Genomic DNA, 22,951 nt, shown 5'->3' on the forward strand with positions numbered 1-22,951 from the left:
TCGCCTCTGAGTAGACGATATGCGACAGAGTATAGCTGGAGTTTTTTAAGGTGGTCAGCATAGGGCATCTGCTTTAGGTCTGTGATTCTTTTAGTTAGGTATTTCTGCGGCCTTTCCAGTTGTTGCAGATGTCTTGAGAGGTACATACCAAATGGGGTGTTGTATTCTATAATGGGTCTAATGTGGGATGAGTACAGTGGGACAATGACCTCCTTTTTTCTGGATGAAAATCCCTTAGTGATGACATGTGTCACATATAAGGATTTCCTGACTGTTGTGGTGATGTGGTTATCGAAGGTGAGACCACTGTCCACCTGTGTCCCTAAGTCTCTTATCACACTTTCGGTGTTTAGTCTACTGCCACCTATGTGGTAATTCATGGATACATGATTTTTCCCAAAGGGGATAACTATACATTTCTTGGCATTGAGCTTGAGCCCATGGCTCTGGCACCAAGCATCTGTTCCTGTAAGGCCCTTTTGTAGAATATTCACATCATTTGGGGATTCGATAATGGCTCCCAGTTTGCAGTCATCTGCGAACTTTGATAGCCAGAGTCCCTTAGTGTTGGGCTGTACTTCAGAGAAGTAGATGCTAAACAAGAGTGGTCCCAGGAGTGAACCCTGAGGTACTCCACTTGTCACTTGCCTGAAGTTGGATTTGGAGTCGGCTACTTTTACAATGTGTGTTCTGTCAGTAAGCCAGTAAGCCAGTTGGCAACCCATTGAGTGATGTAGGGATTAATGCCCAGCTTAGTAAGTTTATCTATGATTCCAGAGTGGGGGATGGTGTCAAAGGCCTTGGCGAGGTCCAGATAGGCTGTGTGGACTGCCTTACCCTCATCCACGGCTCTGTAGACTGATTCGAAGAAGTCAATCAGGTTCAGGAGACAGGATTGGCCCTTCACGAACCCAAACTGGGTGAGTCCAGTGTTTGAAAGTTGCCAATATCTTTGTTTATAAGTTCCATGATAATACGTTCCATGGCCTTGCAGATCAGGCTCTTCAGACTGATGGGGCGGTAGTTTCCAGCATATTTATAATTATGACAAACATAAGTTTAAATTTATGGTTATACAATGCATGAACAAGAACAAAAGGGGGAGGTGATTTGGTTAATGAAACAGAGTTAAATGAGACAAAATGGATAATTGAGTTAGCAGCATATAAAACCCCAGGTTTAAATGGGGTTTTACCTTTAAAACCTGTACTGAAAAAGAGGAGGATGCAATACTGATTAGTAGTCAAAGAGCTATAAAAACTGCAGTTTTATTTCAGCTTATCTGAAGAAGGGCTTGGTCCCGAAAGCGCTCGTTCCTTGTGTTTTTAATTGTGTTTTAAATAAAAGTTTTGTAGCTGTTCAGCATGGTGACTACTGCCTGTTTTCTTCCTTTTTTGGCTCAATTATTGTGGCCAGATAGCCTTTGGTGGGGTATCTACAGTTGTTTTGGTGTGGATTCTTCCAGGGGTGAAGAAGTCCTCTACCTGCAGCTTCAGGTACCAATGGCAGAACAATGGTAACTCTATTTACAGTATGTTCTACTCTGAAATGATGCAAAACTTGAAGATAAGGATGTGAGCAACTTCCTCTCATTAAATATATTATTTAGAAAAGAAGAAAAGACATAATCACAGAATAAAACCTTTCAAATGCTTTCAAACTGTAAAAAAGGGAGGTGAAACAATTCTCCAAACACAAGTTGTGGCATAAAAAACATGCCTATGACATATAACATTATGAACTAAAGTTGGGAAATATACAAAGCAGATGTTATGAAGAACTAAATCTGATTATCTGGGAAATCATTTCTTTTTTCCAGCAAATATTTGTGTGATATGGAAGTTAAAGCTGTGTGTATTGCTCTCGGTAACAGAAGATCAGTGAATTCCTGTATGTTTTTATAGTCATTATTTATCTTTGGGTTATAGCTTGTCGTAGAGTGTGGCCCACTGGCTATGATTTTTATACAGCATTACATAACTTTCTGACTGACTGGCCAGGCTGTTACACCACTGCATGACAAAGTGGAATAGAACAGCTCACAAGGAGGGGGCTCACCAATTCTTATAGCCAAAATTTTAGGAAATAAAATTAGTAAAAATCCAAAGTGTAACAGAACTAGTACACAGACCCCCACCAAGTCCTTTTTACAGGATGACGTCTGCCACTGTTATGAGGAAGTGACAGTACAGACAGGAGATGTCTCACTAAGGAATAGTATCATGCAAGCATGGTGAACATGTCAGGACCCACCAATGTACCTTACAATAGATATCTAGTACAGCTGTTAAAGATACACAGTGACTACACTTAAAAAGGGGCGGTCAAGGGCCTGTAGGACCAAAGAACTGCTTGCCAAGGGAGGGCCTGAGAAGGAAAGTACCTTTAAAAGGAAAGTTGCACAGAAAAATGTTTTGCACAATTTGGCTGACATAAAGTTAATGTGATAGTGAGAAGTGCATGGATTGAACTTTACTGTGGAACTGCTACTTTACTGTGGAACTGCTGGTTAGATGTTGAGCCTGGCAAGAGGAAGAAGTGCTGTCGATGAAGCCATGGACCCTAGAGCCCCTCCCTCAGGACCAACTCGTAGACAGAACAGAAATGGAATGGGGCCAGCACCTGGAGCTGCAGATTTAGAACTCTGTCATGATGAGGAGGCTCGCTAAACTCCTTGTGTCCTAGTCTGGCCCCTATGAAATCTAAGAGAGCTGTGAAGCCAGGTTGGACTGTTTGTATGTTGTGATGCCCAGAAATGGAGCAAGATGAAGAAGAGGTCTGTGCCGAGAGAAGAGAATGCCTTGTTGGGGTAAGGAGCCAGTCGTCCAGGTAGGGGGAAAGACCCCTGAAGCCTCAGGTGGGCGCTACTATTTTTCAACAAGAAAAAAGTCTACTTAGCTGAGGCTATATCCCACATCTAGTTACCCAGCGGCAAACAAAGATCTGAGGTCATGAGGGTAGAGCGGCAGGGGCATTATGGGTGAGGAGGGAGAGAAGCTATGGATCATAGCTGGAAAACTATGCCGGTTCGGATCCGATATCGGATCCATAACCCACAGGTTGCAGACAAATGAATATCCTACTTCAGATCATTCCTTTTCACTCTAAAACTTTACAAGAGCAACAAAATAATTTTGGCTGTTAGGTCACCTTACCACACACTTTACAGATAATCCTCATTCAAGCCACAGTGGTTCACTAAGGACAAGAAACCAAAAGAAAGACAGCAAATTGTGAAGAACAAAGTGAGGCAGCTAAGACTGTGGCATGAAGGGAGTCGCTGCTCTGCTGCTCTAAGCACATCACATAACTGTACTATGATATCGTGCAGCTTTATATTTTTACAGTAATTAGTACTATCTGAATAGATTAATAAGCTTTGATAAGAGAGCTGGATGGAGACTCCACTCAGCACTCCCAGACACCTACCACATCAAAGTCTGCTCCTGCCTTAAAAGCAAAAACTATTTGTAATTCTTATCTAAATGTCTGCATTGAGGACAACATTGTTGACTTTTAAGTGCCTAGCCTGACATGTCACAAAACAAGGTCACAGATGGTTTAAGCACTTGGGTCTTCAGGCCAGTTATTTTACATTAAGAAGGTGTGACCTGCACTCTTGTGGGAGGAGAGGGTAGATTCTGCCCTTCTGAGCTGGGAGTTTCTGGTTAAAGGCTTATTGTGCCTCCTTATTTGAACTCTTTCTTTCTGAAATTGGTACACCTTGTTTGCTGTAGCATAGACTAAATTCAGACCTGCTGAATGTAGCTTTGTTTGTATAACTTAAGCACTAATCCAGACCATCTTTTTTGGAGTAGGTTCCCCTGCACCCTAGTGGCAGGAGTGTGCAGTTAGAACTTGTCTGATCAAAGACTGCTGGAATGGGGCTCAGTTTTTATCTTTTTATTGGTTAATTAGTTAATTTGTTTAAATCAGTTTACTAATTTGCTACTGTTACACTTTATGCATCTCCGCTTAGCTCGGGTTAAAGTATTCCCGATGCCATAAAGTCTGCTCTTCAAATTTTCCTTTAGAACTAGCCAGTTTTTTTTTAGTTTTAGCACTCAAATCTGTTTCTTTGAGCTCAGCAGTTGTTCAGAACTCGTAAGCACTAAATAAGCTACAAATTACTACAGCACTCAACTTTCCTCACTTGTCTAGAGAAAAACAGTTTTTAGTACTTAATAAATAAGCACCTATCCAGGCATGTCTAAGGGTCAGCTCCCAGTATTTTCTCCTGTCTACCTGATGAATCTGGGCATCTTGGGGCAATGCAGCAATTGCCTCATGTACACAGACAACCCTCTCCTCCTACCACCCAACACTACAACCTGTGAGAGATGCACTTATATAGCCAAACTGGAAGCAAAGCTCTCTTCATCCAAGACTGGACTAGACAGTCAAGAGGAGAAGGTAAACACTTGCACCACACCACACTCATCATATAGTCCCTCAAAACCTACACCACCAAAACAAACACACACCTACATTCACAGAGGCTCTCAATAAAAATCTGCTCAAGCAACAGAGACCTCCAAAGGAGAAACACAAACAACCTCCACCCCCCAACACAACCCAAATGACACATAGCCCACAAACTCAGTGTGCCACTCAACCACAGCTCATAAGGCATAACAACATACCCAACACTCTAGTCGTAGGTGACTCTATAGTCAGGTACACTGATGTTCCACTCACCAGGCTAAACAAGGAGAAAGCTACTGTCAGCTGCCTGTCAGGCGCCAGGATCCGCCACATAATGCACACACTCAGGTCACTCCACAACAAGTACAAATATGACTCTGTCATTGTCCATGTTGGTGTGAATGACCTGAGATGTATCTCCCTGGACTACATGAAAAGAGACATGGAGGAGCTCTCTGATCTTGTAGCCCAGGCACGTATGACCCTAGCCCTGAGTAGCATCCTGCCATCACCCAGAATGATACCACAGTACAAGGACAAAATGATTGACTTCAACAATTGGCTAAGCTTTTAGTGTCATTCTAATGGGATCCAGTATCTGTCTGCCTGTGATGACATGATCAACAAACCACGATGCTTTGCCAGAGATTCCCTGCACCTGTTGCCCTTAGGATTCCGGATACTGGCTAAGGCTCTTGCCACCCCTATAGTGCCTTTTTTAGGCAAGGTTCAAATGACAAGTTCACCACCGTAACAGGTACAAGCAAGCAAAATCTGAGGGTAATGCTACACAATGCTAGAAGTCTAAACCTCAAAATGTCTTCACTCGAGGCACTCCTTAAAATGGAGAACATCGACATCTGTGCAGTGACAGAGACCTGGTTCAAAGCTCCAGAGAGCACCCCTGCATTACTAGGCTATAATTCATACCACACCTTTCGGCCACCTAACCTGGACTGAAACACTAAAGGCAGTGGTGTGTCCATATTCATTAAGGATATCCACACCTCCAGGCTAGTTGCTCAGCATAATGCATCCGAGATTATCCAAGTGCAACTAACTCTGGGCAAGACCGCAATCCAAATTGTAACTTGCTACAGATCCCCCACCATGCCCCAGGATTCCCACACCTCATTTCTTGATACACTGGAAAATATTAGGGTACAACCCAACATCCTAATAATGGGTGATTTCAACTACCCCACCATTAACTGGGAAAACTACTCATGTACCAACTCTTTTGCTCAATGTTTTCTGGAATTCATAAATTCCAACACCTTGGATCAACTTATCCACACTCCCACCAGGGGCAGCAATATCCTAGACCTGGTCATTACCAACATGGGTGACTGGTGTTCCACACCAGAGGTCAGTTCCTTGTTGGTCAGATCCAACCACAAACTAATCACCCTAGACATCCACATCCCACCCCCACCGTCCATTAGGGAAACCACCATAAAAAATTTCTCCAAAGCCAACTTCACACTTCTTAAGACAGAAGTGGAAAACTTCACGACACCCATGCAGATGGACAATAGAGGTACGACTGCTGAATCCTACACAAATGCCCTTTATAAGCACTTACATAAGTGCATGGATCATGCTATCCCTAACAGAACCAATATGCTATCCTCCAAAAAAGGAAGCCAATCTGGTGGTCCCCTGCCATAAATAAACTCTATAACAGAAGAAAGAAACTGTTGCAAAAAAGAGTAAAATCCCATGATTGGAGGAACTCCCCTGGTCAGCCTCAGTAAGAAGCTGAGATCCTTCATAAAGTCCTCCAAAGCTAGTTATGAAAACAAAATCACCACTGATTCTAAAGACAACCACAAAGCATTCTATAGCTATGTCAAGAATCTCAATGGCAACACTCAGATCTGCTCCAAGTTACAGCACAATGGCACTAAATATACAAAACCAACTGATATTGCCACATCCTGGCAGATAGGTTCAGGGCTAACTTTACCCCCCTCTCACCCCCTAAAGGGCCCATCTCTATACCGGAAGAATGCAAAGTTCCTGTAATCACGGCTGCACAGGTAAAAACCACACTCTCCAAAGCCAAGAACACAGCATCCATGAGCTGCGTTCTACATGAACTACAGAATGAACTGGCACCCCACCTAAGCACTACGCTCAATCATAGCCTCACCTCAGGCTTTGTGCCCACTGAATGGTGCAGAGTGACTGTTATCCCACTCCACAAAAGAGGAGTTACCACGGACCCCAGGAACTACCACCCCATTAGCCTAACGAGCATGGTCTGCAAGGCCATGGAACGTATCATCATGGAACTTATAAACAAAGACATTGGTAATCTCCAAACTCTGGACCCCACCAATTTTGGGTGTGTAAAAGGCAGATCATGACTCCTAAACCTGACAGACTTCTTTGAAGCAGTCACTAAAGCTGTAGATGAGGGTAAGTTGGTTCACACAGCCTATCTAGATCTTGCCAAGGCTTTTGACATCATCTCCCACTCTGGAATTATAGATAAACTCACTAAACTAGGTATAAACCTCTGTGTCACAAGATGGGTTGCCAACTGGCTCCCTGACAGAACCCACACTGTGAAAGTAGCAGACTCCATATCCGACTTCAGACCAGTGACAAGTGGAGTACCACAGGGTTCAATCCTGGGTCCTCTCCTGTTTGGTATCTACTTTTCTGAAGTACAGGCTAACACAGATGGTCTTTGGCTAACAAAGTTTGCAGATGACTGCAAACTAGGAGCCATAATTGAAGCTTCTAACAATGTGGACATCCTACAAAAGGGCTTCACTGAGACAGATGCCTGATGTCAAAGCCATGACCTCAAGCTCAATGCCAAAAAGTGCACTGTCATCCCCTTTGGTAAAAACTCTGTACCCCTGAGCTACCACACAGGTGGTAGTCTACTTAACACTGAAAGTGTGATGAGACCTTGGGACACAGGTGGACAGTAGTCTCTCCTTTGATAATCACATTGCCACAGTAGTCAGGAAATCCCTCTATGTGACACACCTCATCACAAAAAGATTCTCATCCAGGAAAAAATAAGTCATTGTTCCCCTCTACTTGTCACTCATTAGACCCATTATAGAGTACAATGCCCCTTTTAGTATGTACCTCACAAGACATCTACAACAACTGGAAACGCCACAGAAATACCTCACAAAGAGGATTACTGGCCTCAAACAGATGCCCTACGCAGACCGTCTCAAAAAACTCCATCTTTACTCCGTCACATATTGCCTACTCAGAGACAATCTCTGCCTAACATACAAAGCTATGTCAAACCCAGAGCTGTTGGACATGCTCCACTTAAAGAAATCACAATCCCTCTGAGCTACATGCTCTAGGGACCTAAACCTTGTCACCACAATAAACAGAACATGCTGGAGGGATAGATTCCTGTCCCAGAGACTTCCCATACTCTGGAACAAACTACCTACCTATATCAAACAAAGCTCTTCATTAGCACTCTTCAAGAAAAATCTTGATTATTAGATGGGAAATAAGAAATTCACCCCGGGGATCACCAATGTGGCTCAGCTCGACAGGGGCAAAGGAAAATAATTTTCTTGGGTGGCAAAAGCCAGGGTACCTTTTTGGCTAGGCTTATATAGACCCTAGGGCCAATAGCCTAGTACCTACCTATGAAACTATGAAACTTTCACTGAATATACTCTTGTGGGTCTCAGTAATGGCTTATCCACAGAGTTATAACAAAATGTAGCACAAACAATTCTGTTTGAAGGTGCTTTCCTTCAGAAAAGACCAACTAAATAGTCAAACAGTCGACTAGATGTCAAAAAATGCTTAAGAAAAGAAGCTTACGTTTTTTTTTTTTTGCAAGCAGTGTCCAACATGGCAGTAGATATAAAGGAAGGGTAAGAGGAAATGGATGCACTGTCATTATAGAAATCAGTGTAGGGCTTGCAGCACACAGCAAACTGTACCACTGAAACTTCTAGCTGAGTTAATAGCTTTAAGAACTGGGTTGGTAGAAAAAAAACTTTATGGAAGTGGAAAACACAGGATCAAATGAAGATTTTGTCATTCTTTCCAAAAAAAAGCTCAAATCTCATGTAAACATAACACCCAAAGTCACACTGGGTTCCAGCAGTAGACAAGCTGATATGTACAAGAAAGAATTTTAATGGGACAGCAGAAAAGGCCAAAGATATACAAATTAAATATGTAATCAAACTATTAGCTAAGTCTACCTGCAGAGGAACTAAGTCATTGTTATCACACTAGTAAGAAATGCTCTTCCTTGCTAACAAGATAGATGCTCTAGTGACAGGTATAAGTGCTCCAGTCAGTACTCCAGCCACTTGTGGGACTAAAATTAGAATCTCAGCTTCCAATCTGCAGGCTGAAATCAATAAAGAAAAAGAAAAGCAATGTGTGTTCTGTGTGTGTGTTTGTGTGTGTGTTTGTGTGTGTGTGTGTGTGTGTGTGTGTGTGTGTGTGTGTGTGTGTGTGTGTGTGCACATAAGTGTGTGTTCTTGTCTGTGTAGACATTAAATATTTACATATGCTACAGATAGCTTGGAAACATTAGGTGAAAGAACTATTTTATATCAAAATTATAAACAAGTATATAGTAATAAGAGAAAAACTGAACAATTTAAAAGATATCCCATTCTCTAAGCATAGTAATGCTTCCCAGGGTATGTGTTACTGGGGGAAATAACATCCTTCCAGAGGCATAGAGGCCCTCCGTCTGAATCATCTGATGCCACAGCACCCCTAGGTAGACACTATTTCTCCAATAATACATTTCCCATTGGTCATTATTGCTTGTATATTCATACTGTGATTTACAAATTTTGTTGAGTCTTAAGAACATAAGAAAGTATAGGAGTAAAGATATCTGTACTCCTCTAACCACAGTTCATGTTTGATTCTATCATTTACAGTAAATACTTAAATCTTTAATCATTTAATGCTACTCGAAAGCTGAATTTTAGAGCATTTTTTATCTGATTAAATCTCCTTAGTATAAACTAGAATCCTACTTAAGAGTTTAACACTATAAAATGTACTTGTTGCTTATTGGTTGTTAATAGAAACATGACTTTGTTGTTTATACTGGGAACTATGTCAGAGATTCATGCAATAGTATAAAACATCAAAATGGATTAACAAGTGTTAAAAGCAAATGCATCAGTATTAGTGAATGTGAAGCCTGACATTTTGAAAGCTTAGATTAGTTGTCTCTCAGGTTATGACATCACCAAGCACGTCACTGAAATATATAACATGCAGGTTGGGAGGTTTTTAGAAACAGAACCTCTAGAATATGCAGTCATACCATGAAATGGAAAATGAGCATGGTATAGGGAATACTGGAGAATGTTTTTTTCAAATAAAGGGTTTACGGCTGCTTTCAGTTGCTTGCTAAAGGCAGTGGAAGTCAAGAACAAACTAATTTTCCTGTATTTTTAAAATGGAAATACTAAATGGAAGGAGGAAAGGCATCACTAGCAAGGGAATGTCAAGGGACATTTATATTCATCAAAGACATTAATAGTTCTGCCAGTGTTTTTCTGCTGATGTTCTGAGTTTCGACATTATCACACTAATATCCATTCTGTATGAGCTATAATAATGGGAAGGACACACATGAGATTTAGCCCAAATGCTAGAATGAACAAACTGGGCTGTGGCTTTAATTTTATGTGATGGGATAAACACTTTCTAAAAAAGTGCAGTGTATTCCTACAAAAATTCATAATACTCTCAAGGAAGGGATAATATCATCTGTTTCACTTTAATTAATTTATTTATTTACTGGATAAGTCACCTGATGCAGTGCGGACATTTTACAGCCACAACCCAAGTGAGAACAGGAAGACTGAATGTGTCACATGTGGACATTTCAGATCAGCCAATCTACCAGCATGTTTTGAAGAAGTGGAAAGAAACCACTGTACATATAGGATGCAAACATAAACATAGGGAGGACATACAAAATCCACACAAATAGTAACAGGGTGTGAGGACTGAAACGTTGGCCCTAGAATTTTGGGGAAGACATCTTACATATTGCATCATGCATGCTCCACAAACTGTGCAGGCCAGTTATAACTCAACCCATTGACAGTGGTCATAGCAACTACATTTGAGCTTCACTCATCAGCAGTCACTGCTGCACCCTTTAAAAGGTGAATCTATAGGACTATGTGTATTAGCTTTCCTTTGTAAAATCTCTTGAAAAGTGCACATGCTAAAGCTTTCTGAAAGTAAAAAAGTCACTGTCCATTACTATTAAACTCACATGATGTTAATGGTTTTAAATAAATGGAAATGCTATTCAGAGCATGTACATCATGCCTTTCATTATGTGTTAAATGCACCTGCTGAGACTGTTTCCAAATCTGACTGCAGCAGTATATCCTTTACACTAATTATAGTTTATATTAACCATGTGACTGAATAATGAACAACCTTTGCTCCCCCCACTTTGATTCAAATGGATCTGCCACAAAGCATATCTGGACAACAATGCAAACAATGCAACAAAGCAAAGCAGGGCAGTTCTGGCGCATCACATGTGGCAGCAAGCTAGGTGCCTTACCTCGACCACGCAGGCCTACATCAGTTCAATGGCGAAATAATCAACATGAAAAAAACAATATAGGAAAGCATTAGAAAAGCTGTAAAATAAAGCATTGAGAAATGGAACAATTTACATAATATTTTCTGACATTGTTATACCTGATTTTATTGAAGCAAACATATGAAAACTATACTGGTGTGTACTTCCTGTCACATCTGTTCTCTAATGCCTTACTTAAACAGATAGAAAAACTCAAGTATTTACTCAAGTCACTGTAGTTAACAAAAACACTATGCCACTTCGAAAGAGATAAGGAAGCATCATCCACTGACCTCAGCATGAAATATAGTAAACAAAAGCCATTCAATCTAAATGGACTATCTGAAAAATTTACTTTTTTTTTTCATTTCATTTAAAAGTGCAAAGGGTCTTTCACATTAATACCTTCTTATGGAAAGTTTCAGTACAGAGACGTGCATTTAAAGAAACATCTTGTTACCTCCCCCCTAACTTATATAAATACCAAATCCGAGATTGCTATACCTCAGAGAAAAAACGAATATTGCAAGAAATGGCAATTTTGGTCCCAAGTCTGTTTTTTCGGTGATTCAATCTACACATTCTATGATTCATCACTGTGAGTCTCAGCAACTCAGATGGTTGCCACAGACATTACTTCCCTGCTACTCAGGATTAAGTGGCTTGGTCAGTTACAATGCCGAGCATGCCAGTGTAAAAGAGTACCGTTGCATTCTCTGTCATAATTTTCTTTTAACATATCCTTAGTAAAAACTAGTTGAAGACGAATTACAGAGACAATATGATATAATCCAGGTGGATTTTTTGCAGGCAGGAATTTAACTGGATATATAGGGAATATTTATTATTTTATTAAGGGGAATATTATTTTATTATTAGGTAGTAATATTTCTGTTTAAAGAATCCCAATTCAATAGGCTTTGTAAAAGTCTGAGTAAGTCTTTATGCTTACACTGATTTAAAACAAGAAAGACCAAGTGTAATACAATACTAAAGGGGTAATCTTCAAGAAAATAACAGTACGTGAAAATACATTATATGAGGTTTGGCTCCAATTTGTCTTGAAAATACCGGGAAGCAACCCTTACTAAGGCCTACTGTTTTACAAAATGTATAAAAAAATCTCTGTCTCCTTAGTTACATCATGAGTCTTTACAAAAATTAGGTCACCTTCTGTCAAAAAAAATTTAACTTTGCAGAGCCACAGCTGAATACTACTGTTTAAGTCTGACAAAAATATTTCAAAACAGAAAATTCAGTCGTGATTCTATTTTCATTGATCACATGGAATATACAGAAACAACATGGCTGATGTGAATACATAAGATGTCAAACTTAATAAAAACATCTGCAATATGTCCAAGTGTAATCTTGTTTTGTTAAAACGTATTAAGTTGAATAAAGATGGTAAAAACAAGAAGGTAGGAAGACAAGTTATTTTAAGATGTTCTGCCTCATGAGATGAGCAGTAGCAAGCATTTAAGTTGGACAGATCTGTGTAGCACCACCCTTAAGTATGATGGATCTAGTGTAGTGCACCCCCCACAACAATACTGACCGAAATACAATGTGAAACAGAACAACACCAGTTATTAAAAACCTTCATTTGGAAAAAGTACTACGGTGCAACATAACACACACTGTCCCAGATATGCATACCCCAGAATTTATTTAAAGGCATTTGAAAAAAACATTATTGACTTACACTCAGAGTGCAACTGAATAATCCCCCCCAAGGACAATACAGACACACATTTGAAAAACTATTGAATTTTAAATATCAGGTTGGTCAAACAGGACTGAGCTTCTATGTGTCCAAATTACCATGGGTAGAGTCGCACATCATATCCTTGCAAGCTATAGATCACCCTCTGTAACCCATAAAGCCAATAGCTCATATTAAGACATAACAGAGACACTTACCAGAGACACTTACTATTTGGTCCAATACCATATTTAGGGGGGAGGGCTATAACTACCCCTTTATAAACTAGGAATCCTACATGACCCCAAATTTTGGGGATCAGAGATTAATGAACTTTATAAACAAAAAAACTGAAAACCAGTTAATCCATTTACCTACCAGGAGTGTAAACATACTGCATCTGGTACCCACAAATATGGGAGAAAGCTGCAGCCCCATCCTCCATTGTAGTGTCCTTTGTGGTAAAGTCAGACCATAAAGCTGTCTCCTTCAAAATAAAAATCAATACTGTGACCCCAGCAAACCCTGTAACACGTAGGAACTACTCTGAGTTGAACTATCTATTATTAAGCGATTGTCTGACAAAATTTCAAGCCCCTCCAAACCTGGTGAATACAGCTGCCTACAACTCACAAAACAGCGCCACTCAGCAAAGTGAAACCAGGAAACAACAATGAAAATCACACACTGAAAGTAATAAGGAGTGCAGCTCGATCCGTTACATTAAATAATCAGAACTGGAAATCTTAGTACTTTTGTTCTTTAATTTCAACAGAACTTCATCAGAAACAGAAGCAATATGTACTGCAAGCCTTAATAAATACTATAATAGGTCATGTGACCAGGTATTATGACACCACATCAAATTCATAAAAAATATTTTAAAAATGTATAAATGTACATATGTATACATGTGTAAATATTTAAAAATAATAATAAGTAAATATTATCATACTTCATTATAAAGTGTAGTTAGACAGCATAGGATGGTGGTTTGTAGCATGACATTGGTGATCAAGAAGAGGAGGAGGAGTGTGAGGGCAGCACCAAGGATCAAATGGTGGAAATTGAAAAATGGTAATTGTGAGGTGGAGTTCAGGGAAGAGTTAAGATAGGCACTGGGTGGCAGTGAAGAGTTACCAAATAGCTGGGTAACTACAGCAGAGCTAGTAAGGGAGATGGCTAGAAAGGTGCTTGCTGTGACATCTAGAAAGAGTCGGAGGACAAGGCGACCTGGTGGTGGAATGAGGAAGTTCAGAAGAGTATACAGAGGAAGAGGTTGGCAAAGAAGAAGTGGGATAGTCAGAGAGATGAAGAAAGTAGACAGGAGTATAAGAAGATGAAGTGCATGGCAAAGAGAGAGGTGGTGAAGGCTAAGGATAAGGCATATGAAGAGTTGTATGAAAGCCTGGAGACTAAGGAAGGAGAGGATAGTGAGACCAGCTATGTTATACAGGTTGAAGGGAGTGGCACTGACAAAAAGGCAGGAGTTAGAGCTGGATGTGGCAGGGTTAAAGATGTTAAGATTTGCACTGGGTGTAACGAGGGTGGACAGGATTAGGAATAAGTATATTAGAGGGTCAGCCTAGGTTGGAAGGTTTGCAGACAAAGCCAAAGAGGCAAGATTACGCTGGTTTGGACATGTGCTGAGGAGGGATGCTGAGTATATTGGGAGAAAGATGCCAAGGGTGAAGCTGCCAGGTAACAGGAGAAGAGGAAGGTCTAAGAAAAGGTTTGTGGATATGGTGAGAGAGGACATGCAGGTGGTTGGTGTGACAAAGCAAGATACAGAGGACAGGAAGAAATGGAAACAGATGATCCACTGTGGCGACCTCAAACAGGAGCAGTCAAAAGAAGAAGAAGAAGATCATACTTCATTATATTTTAAAGACTTTTTAGAATACACTTAATATTAAGGCTTCCATTAAGTCCAGGAGAATTATCGGCAGACAAGAATAACTGTCATTTTAATTTTTTAACCTCCAATAAATTATCACCCATATTAAAGTCAGTAAAAAAACAAACTTCTTAAAGTCTTTACAGAAAGATGAATGCTTAGCAAGTGCATTAGAAGTGTGAGAATATTCAATTATTATTATTATTATTCTATTGTTATTTTTTACAATACCCCACTCATGTATTGTAAACAAACTCATGGAATTAGGCATTATGCTCCTTGTTACATGCTGGACATTCAGCTGGCTCTCAGATAGGAACCAGAAAGTTAGGAAAGAGGAAATCAGATCCAGAAAAAGGCCAGTCACTTGTAGAGTTCCTCAGGGCTCTGTTCTGGCTCTGCTTCTTTTTCCAATTTACTTCTTGGAAGTTAAGACCAATGTTAAAGGCCTCTGGCAGACCATGTTTGCAGATGACTGCAAACTAAGAGCAGTCGCAGAATCCCACCAAGACACTAACATCCAACAGGAAGGACTAAGACAGACAAACGACTGGTGTCAAAGCTTTGGCTTAAAATTAATTGCCAAGAAATGCATAATAGTACCATTTGGGAAGTCAGACACTCTAGAAAACTACCTCATTGAAAACACACCCCTAAGAATGAACCCCACAGTCAGTGATTTGGGGATGTATGTGGATAGTAACCTGGTTTTTCAACCAATTTCAACCAACAAGTGTCGAATTTAGTAAGGAAATCATTCTATATTGCTCAAATTATAAGCAAGACATAGCACCTAAGTTCAAGGACATCATTGTTCCTCTGCATTTGGCCCTTATCAGACCCATAATTGAGTACAGTGTCCCCTTCAACCCCTTCAATATGTATCTGACCAGGCACATGTTGCAACCAGAATGTCTACAGAGGTTCCTCACAAAAAGAATACAGAGTGTAAACAACCTGTCCTAAATCAACTCAAAGCAGGATCTCCATACCTGGTTTCCTACAGCCTAAGAGGCAATCTGTGCCTGGAATACAAGGCTTCCTTGGATCCCACTCTGATGAACCTACTGCAGAGATGCAAAACCAGTAGCACCAGAACTACTCAATTGAGGGACTTGAACCTTGTTTGCAACATAAACAAGATATGTTGGAGGGAAAGGCATGCGTCTCAGAGAATTCCTCTCCTCCTGAACAGACTTCCCATACATGTGATGCAGTGTTAATCCCTAAAGCAGATGCTCCTATGCTGACCGCCTTAAAAAACTCCAGCTATACTCTGTCGCATATCGTCTACTCAGAGGCGATTTCTGCTTAACATACAAGGCCATGTCAAACCCAGAGCTGTTGGACATGCTACACTTAAAGAAACCCCAATCCCTCAGAGCTAAACGCTCCAGGGATCTAAACCTTGTCATCACAATAAACAAAACATGCTGGAGGGATAGCTTCCTGACCCAGAGACTCCCCAGACTCTGGAATAGATTGCCCATACATGTCAAGCAGAGTGCCTCTTTGGACCTCTTCAAGAGGAACCTTGACGACTGGATGGGAGAAAGGAAATTCACCCCAGGGATCACATCAGTCGCCCTGCTAGACAGGGGTCCAGGAAAGTAAATAATGTGGGAAGAAATAGCCAGGGAATTGTTATGGCTAGGCTTGTATAGGCCCTAGGGCTGATAACCTAGTACCAACCTATGAACCTATGAACCTATGAACCTATAATCCTGTTCAAGCATAACCTGGACCATGGTGTCTGGAATGGACAGAGGCAGTCTATAAATCATACCCTACTTTACATATACCCCCTAAAATAACCTCTAAGGCTCAAAAAAATGTGGGATACATTTGGGATGCATGTCTAGGCTTATAAAGGCCCCAATGGTCATTAGTCTAATATACACCTATGAACAATTGAACAACTATAACAAGTACTGAATCTGGAAAAGTCTTGTACTTACAGTCATTTGAATAAAGTGCCACTATAAAAAAACAAGAAGGCCTATTAGTAGACTCCCCAAAGCTTTTAGTCATCCAGACAGTCACACAATATCTAAAACAGGAAGCATTATTAAGTAAAGAGGAACATAATATGGTCCTTATCTAGCATCCCCTGAAGACATGTAGTTAAAGAGAGGCTCTTGTGTTGCCTTATTTTTCTTCTTAAGCCACCAGAAGGTCATTTCATTGGATGAACAATAAGTAACAGAGATTCAATTCAATTTAGTTGTCCTTGAAGCCGATCATTAACTAAAATGGTAAAAGGGAGCACCAGAAGACAGACCTAGCTCAAAGTCCTTTGGATAACAGCCATCAGTATTTAAATAGAATCTTGTCAAGCTTTGTTACTTGGTGATCTGTGTATTTTGCAGAGTCAGGGCATCTGTCTGCAGTGTTAGCACTCTGGATTCATATTGCATGATGGGTCAAGGAGGACTGGGGAGGGGGGAGTATGAGTGGCAAATAGTCTGCTCTTCTCTGATGAGGGGAAAGAGTGGGCTATGCTGCTGCTTGACAGCCAACTGCTAGAGGCTAAAATATACAGTCAGACAGCTCACAGCTGAACCTTCTGGAAGTTGAAGAAGAAGACTGTGTATGAAAGCATACACATGGTGTATAGATAACATACTGTCTACTGAGGTGATAGGGATTGTCTAGGACATAAGAAAAATGGCCCTTGCCATTGTAGGTATGATATTTTCAGCCACTCTTGCAGAGTCTCTGCCGCCATAAAAGGGTACATGTAGGGCACAAAAGGAATGCTTCTATAAGCAATCAGCTACTGGCCAAAGTCTACAGATCAGAAAGTACATTGAATTAAGAAAAGAATTAAAAATATCACCATTTGGAGAGAGTAAATCTCTTTATTAAAACAAGAGAGGACCAATCACTGTGGTGCAGTGGTTAATGTTATTACCTCTTCTATGTCTAGCTGAGCTGTCTAAATCCTTGCTTGAGAGCCTTCTGCATTCAGAGAGATTTTTATCAGTATCCCTGATTTCCTTCCACATCCTGAACCATGCAGGTAATATACCACAAATGCTATAGACCAGCCCTGGGTATCTGTTTCAGACAAAGGATTGTTTATGTTTCATCTGATGTACTAACAGCCAGTCCAGGACTGCTTTTCCTGCCTTATACCTGCTGTTTACTCAAACATGCTTTGAATGCTTTGAATCCTGGCAATATTAATTAAGATAAAGATGGTATCAAGAAAAGGTGAATGGATGGACTCATACAGACAGTGCAGAACAGGAGAATGTAAGGTACACAAAAAAGTGAGAAGGCCAAACCTCAGTTTGTTGGAGACTCAGTATGTATAAAGATATGTCCTACAGCCCCCCCAATTCACAAGGGCTGCCTTTTTGAAGTCAGTTTAAGGAGGAGAGCAGTGATAGTGGATATAATCATTACTGATAAATCAGTGAAAAGCCATTTCAAGAACTGACAGACTGTCCTCAATGTTATACAATGACCTTACATCTCTTTAGATGAATCTCAATAACGTTTATTAGTTTCAAATTTTCAAGCTAACAAAATGTTAGTGAACGAAAGGAAGCCAATGACAAATATTAATTCCCTTCCAAATACACAGACACTCCTTCCCAATGACATTATCCCAGAGAACAATCTTACCAGACAACTTAAACAAGACCACTCCATCATTCTCCTTCCAGAATCAATGTAATATGTTTGTTGCCTTGTCTATATCACAACGTTGAAACCTAATAAGTCCAAATCTTCGAAAGCCCTAAACCGCGAACTCACGGAACACTCTGTGAAAAAAAAAAAATCAAAACTTTAAAACAAACTGAAGTGGGGGGCTTCACCCACCACACCACCCAATGTGGGGGCTGTGCCCTCCACACCCCCCCACTTAAATATACCAACTCAGAGATCGCACTACAGTGGAGGAAATAGTAAATCCCCGAAAACGGCCCACTGATTTTTTTCCCTGAGGAAAAAATCGATGTTCCATAATTTCGTGGTTTAGGGCTTTCGGACTTTTCAGTTTGAACAAAGGGCATTCGAACTTATCACCATTCGATGTGGTTATATAGACCCTTTGTTGCCTACCCAAGGCAACACCTTGTGCATGCAGATTTTGAGCTCATATATTTTCTCCATCACAACCCTTAGTTTGGCAGCAGTAGGTGCTGAAACCCTGAGCTGGTATCATGCAGTGGTCTCTCTTGCTGCCAGGAAATACCAAAGCAGACAAGGTTACCTCATTTCTATACTGACCACTCCTCTGCCATTCCCAGTTAGAAAGATGAGCAGAAGGTTCAATAAAAGAGATTTAAAATGTAACAAACCTTTCACTTATTTGTCTATTGAACATTCATTGTCAGCAATTAGAAATAACAGCCACTGTATTCCATTAATTCAAAAAATGCTATATTCTTGAGTTTTCTCTTTCAGTTTTCCAATGAAAATAATATTTTATTATTGCTGTCATGCTTTTGAGACAAAGGCAAGTTCTGGAAGAGCTGATAAGAAAAATAACTAGCTGTACTCTGGATGTGTATTATGATTTTTGAAAGCAAAGTAGTGCATTACAATACTACATCTGAGCTAGTCACAACTAAATTTACTAAAAAAATGCAAACAGAATGTACCTCAAGTTATCCTTGCCTATGAAGAAGTACAAAGAGAAGCCTACTAAAGCCTAGCACTTGTCTTGTAGAAGTACAAAGAGAAGCCTATTAAAGCCTAGCACTTGTCTTGTAGAAGTACAAAGAGAAGCCTACTAAAGCCTAGCACTTGTCTTGTAGAAGTACAAAGAGAAGCCTACTAAAGCCTAGCACTTGTCTTGTAGAAATGCAAACAGAAGCCTACTAAAGCCTAGCACTTGTCTCGTAGAAGTACAAAGAGAAGCCTACTAAAGCCTAGCACTTGTCTCGTAGAAGTACAAAGAGAAGCCTAGTAAAGCCTAGCACTTGTCTCATAGAAGTACAAAGAGAAGCCTACTAAAGCCTAGCACTTGTCTCGTAGAAGTACAAAGAGAAGCCTACTAAAGCCTAGCACTTGTCTTGTAGAAATACAAACAGAAGCCTACTAAAGCCTAGCACTTGTCTCGTAGAAGTACAAAGAGAAGCCTACTAAAGCCTAGCACTTGTCTCGTAGAAGTACAAAGAGAAGCCTACTAAAGCCTAGCACTTGTCTCATAGAAGTACAAAGAGAAGCCTACTAAAGCCTAGCACTTGTCTCATAGAAGTACAAAGAGAAGCCTACTAAAGCCTAGCACTTGTCTCATAGAAGTACAAAGAGAAGCCTACTAAAGCCTAGCAGTTGTCTCGTAGAAGTACAAAGAGAAGCCTACTAAAGCCTAGCACTTGTCTCGTGAGGTCTCTGTGTTGTTCATTTACTTTAGCCAGTAATTCTGACAGCTCACTGAGTGAAAGGGAATACTGAATCTGATGGTAAAGAAACCCTACATGTGTTTAAAGTATGTCATTTCTGGACAAAAATGTCTGACAGTAACAGTGACTGAGTTCTGCAAACTAAATTTCCTGTTGCACTTTTCCATTTTTACTGAACTTGTGTGTAAATAAATATGAATTTCAGACTGTAAGGCTGGCTCCAGTGACTGATCTATTTGTTTGCTATATATATATATATATATATATATATATATATATATATATATATATATATATATGTGTGTGTGTGTGTGTGTGTGTGTGTGCATATATATATATATATATATATATATATATATATATATATATATATATATATATATATATATATATATGTGTGTGTGTGTGTATATATATATATATATATATATATATATGTGTGTGTGTGTGTGTGTATGTATATATATATATATATATATATATATATATATATATATATATATATATATATATATATATATATATATATATATATAGAGTTGACTACTAGCATTGGGAATAATGTATCTGATGGATCCTACAGCTTGTTTACCGAATATTTTTGTTATCTATAGTAAAGGACAGTTTCAAACATCTGTTTTTGTTTGAAGTAGGGCTTGGAAACAGGAAATAATCTAGTTTTGATCATTTATTGATTTATTTACAAGTACATCCTTTTCACTTTTCAAAATTCAAGTACAAAGAAAAAAATACCATATTTAAAAGTACTTATAAAAATACTATATGCTGCTCACAGAGAAAGCTTTGCTGCTAGTGATCTATGTCAGAATGATGAGTAATCATCCATAATGTATCTTTTACAAATCGGTGATCTGAGAATACAAAAACACTGACTAATAGAACATCATATGAGGAAATGAATGCATACTTATGATGCTGAAATCTTGACTGTGAATTGGATGATGTTTATCAATGTGCTCAGAAAAAATATGGACAAAATATTCTCATTTTATCTCTGTCCTATTTAAAATGTATACAATTTCTGTTGATTGTATTTAGTGACAAGTAGCAGTTGTGGCGAGGGAAACAATAGTCAGAATTTATCGTTTATAACAAAGGGTGGTTCAGCAATAAATCTTCGAGTCAATTAGTTACGACATCAAATTACACCTCGCTTCATATGATAAATGGTCATGATCTCACACACACACCCCCACCAAGGGGTGGATTTAGGTCATCACTAGGGTAATAGTGAAGGCGTAAAGTATTCTCATGGCTTTCTAAATGATGGCACCTGCCATACAGCTGTCACCCTGATAACAAGTGAAAATCCTGGGTAAGGAAACAAATGGTCTTGTCCATCTGAGGGCAGGCTTGATGGTCATACAGCTTGGGAGAGGGAAAAATCATATAGGAAATAAAAAAAAAAGAAATAGTCATGATTTTCTGTAAATAATGTACTTCAGTAGTAAATGTCTATACATACATTTTTTTTTCAATCATCTGAACTTTAAGTGTTTTTTAAATAAGTTCATCTTTTTAGCCACTCAACAAGTACAATGTATGACTAACCTGTAGGTTAAAATGCATAATATCTAGGTCATTGACCAACATAGACTGCACAACTCCCATAGGATTCTATCACAAAACATAAGAAAAAATGAGATCCTACGGATAAAAAAAATCTAGGTTGCTAATCTAACGTGCTTCTTACACAGACGTAATTGTCATTATTATCTTTCCTGACAGGATGCTGTTTTGCATGGACTCCATGAATTCAAAATACTGTAAGGAGCACTTGAAGATTATGGACCTAATATAGTGACAGCATTTAAAACATTTTGTCATGGTTGAAATTGGAGAGGTTAGAGTGGGACATAATGAATAAGATAATTACCTGACACATAAGAAGTACAGGGTTTGATTCTCACCAAGGGAAATTGGCTAGGCTTAAAATATCCCACAAGGAATAGAATTTACTTATGGTTTAGTAGTTATAATACGTGCATGAGTTGAGAGCTATGCAGTATTTCCTCCTTCTAGGCCAAAATGTTTGAGAGTTTGATGCCTCAGGCTTTATCATCAGGATCAAGCTTGCCATTTGGAACAGATCCCAGTAACCCCCCCCCCCTTGCAGGCATTACAACAATCCTCAATAATATTATAAAAATCCAAGGATGGGTAAAATATTTCCACTCTTATTCAGGTTCTGATTTTCTTACTGAAAATCATTTAATTGGTCTACAGATACAGTGGTGATATAGTGTGCGTAATTAAGACTGGAGCCATAAACACATTAAATTGCAAGAACCACATTATGAACAGTGAATTATGTCTTCTGCATCAGAATTAACTTCATTTCAAAAATTATGCTTGATGGGATTGTGTCTACTGCCATGGAGAATAACTTCAGAAGTGAAAGCCTTGGATAACTTACTTAGAAGTGATACACTTTTCAAAGTACTTTAATATAGTATTGAACAAAAATGTATATTTTTAATAAGATAAATGAAGGCATTCATTCATTGAACAAGAAGTGGACTATATGATAATGTCACTGTCTCAGAAGAAATAGCACTGAGTGGTAAAACAGTACAAGAATCAATACTTTTTCCCACAGATGGACATCTTTTTCAAAAATTGTTGAATAAGGAAATAAAGTTGTTAAGTGATTTAATGGAGTTGGTATGATTAAACAACTACTTCTTTAATAAAGAAGAGTTTTATCATTAGATTTCCAGGGTCTCCATAGAGCAAACTCTGTCCCTATTTATACTAATATTATTTTGTGTTTATAAGGAAAATGGTTTATTTTTAATTCAGTATATAAAGAACATGAATGTCAAATTCATTGATGATATATTTATTTTACAGAAAGGGGTTCCTGAAATTTTATGACAATTATAATGATAATTATACTCAAAGGATAATTAATTTCCTAAAATTCAACCCAATTATAACAATGATTTCAT

At 39.1% G+C, this 22,951-nt stretch overlaps 1 protein-coding gene across 3 annotated transcripts in view; it reads right to left on the reverse strand.

Annotated features, from left to right (window-relative positions):
* Window positions 1–22,951, reverse strand: part of CELSR3 (cadherin EGF LAG seven-pass G-type receptor 3) — a 1,979,827-nt gene that overhangs the window by 400,712 nt on the left and 1,556,164 nt on the right. For all 3 annotated transcript variants that reach the window (XM_044078523.1, XM_044078522.1, XM_044078524.1), the window contains exon 17: window positions 10,997–11,011. In XM_044078523.1, the coding sequence (XP_043934458.1) occupies window positions 10,997–11,011 (15 nt within the window). The remainder of the gene's footprint in view (window positions 1–10,996; window positions 11,012–22,951) is intronic.

Source organism: Protopterus annectens, chromosome 7.part1 (genome assembly GCF_019279795.1).
Source record: "Protopterus annectens isolate FY-2018-M chromosome 7.part1, PAN1.0, whole genome shotgun sequence".
Lineage (NCBI taxonomy): Eukaryota > Metazoa > Chordata > Ceratodontiformes > Protopteridae > Protopterus > Protopterus annectens.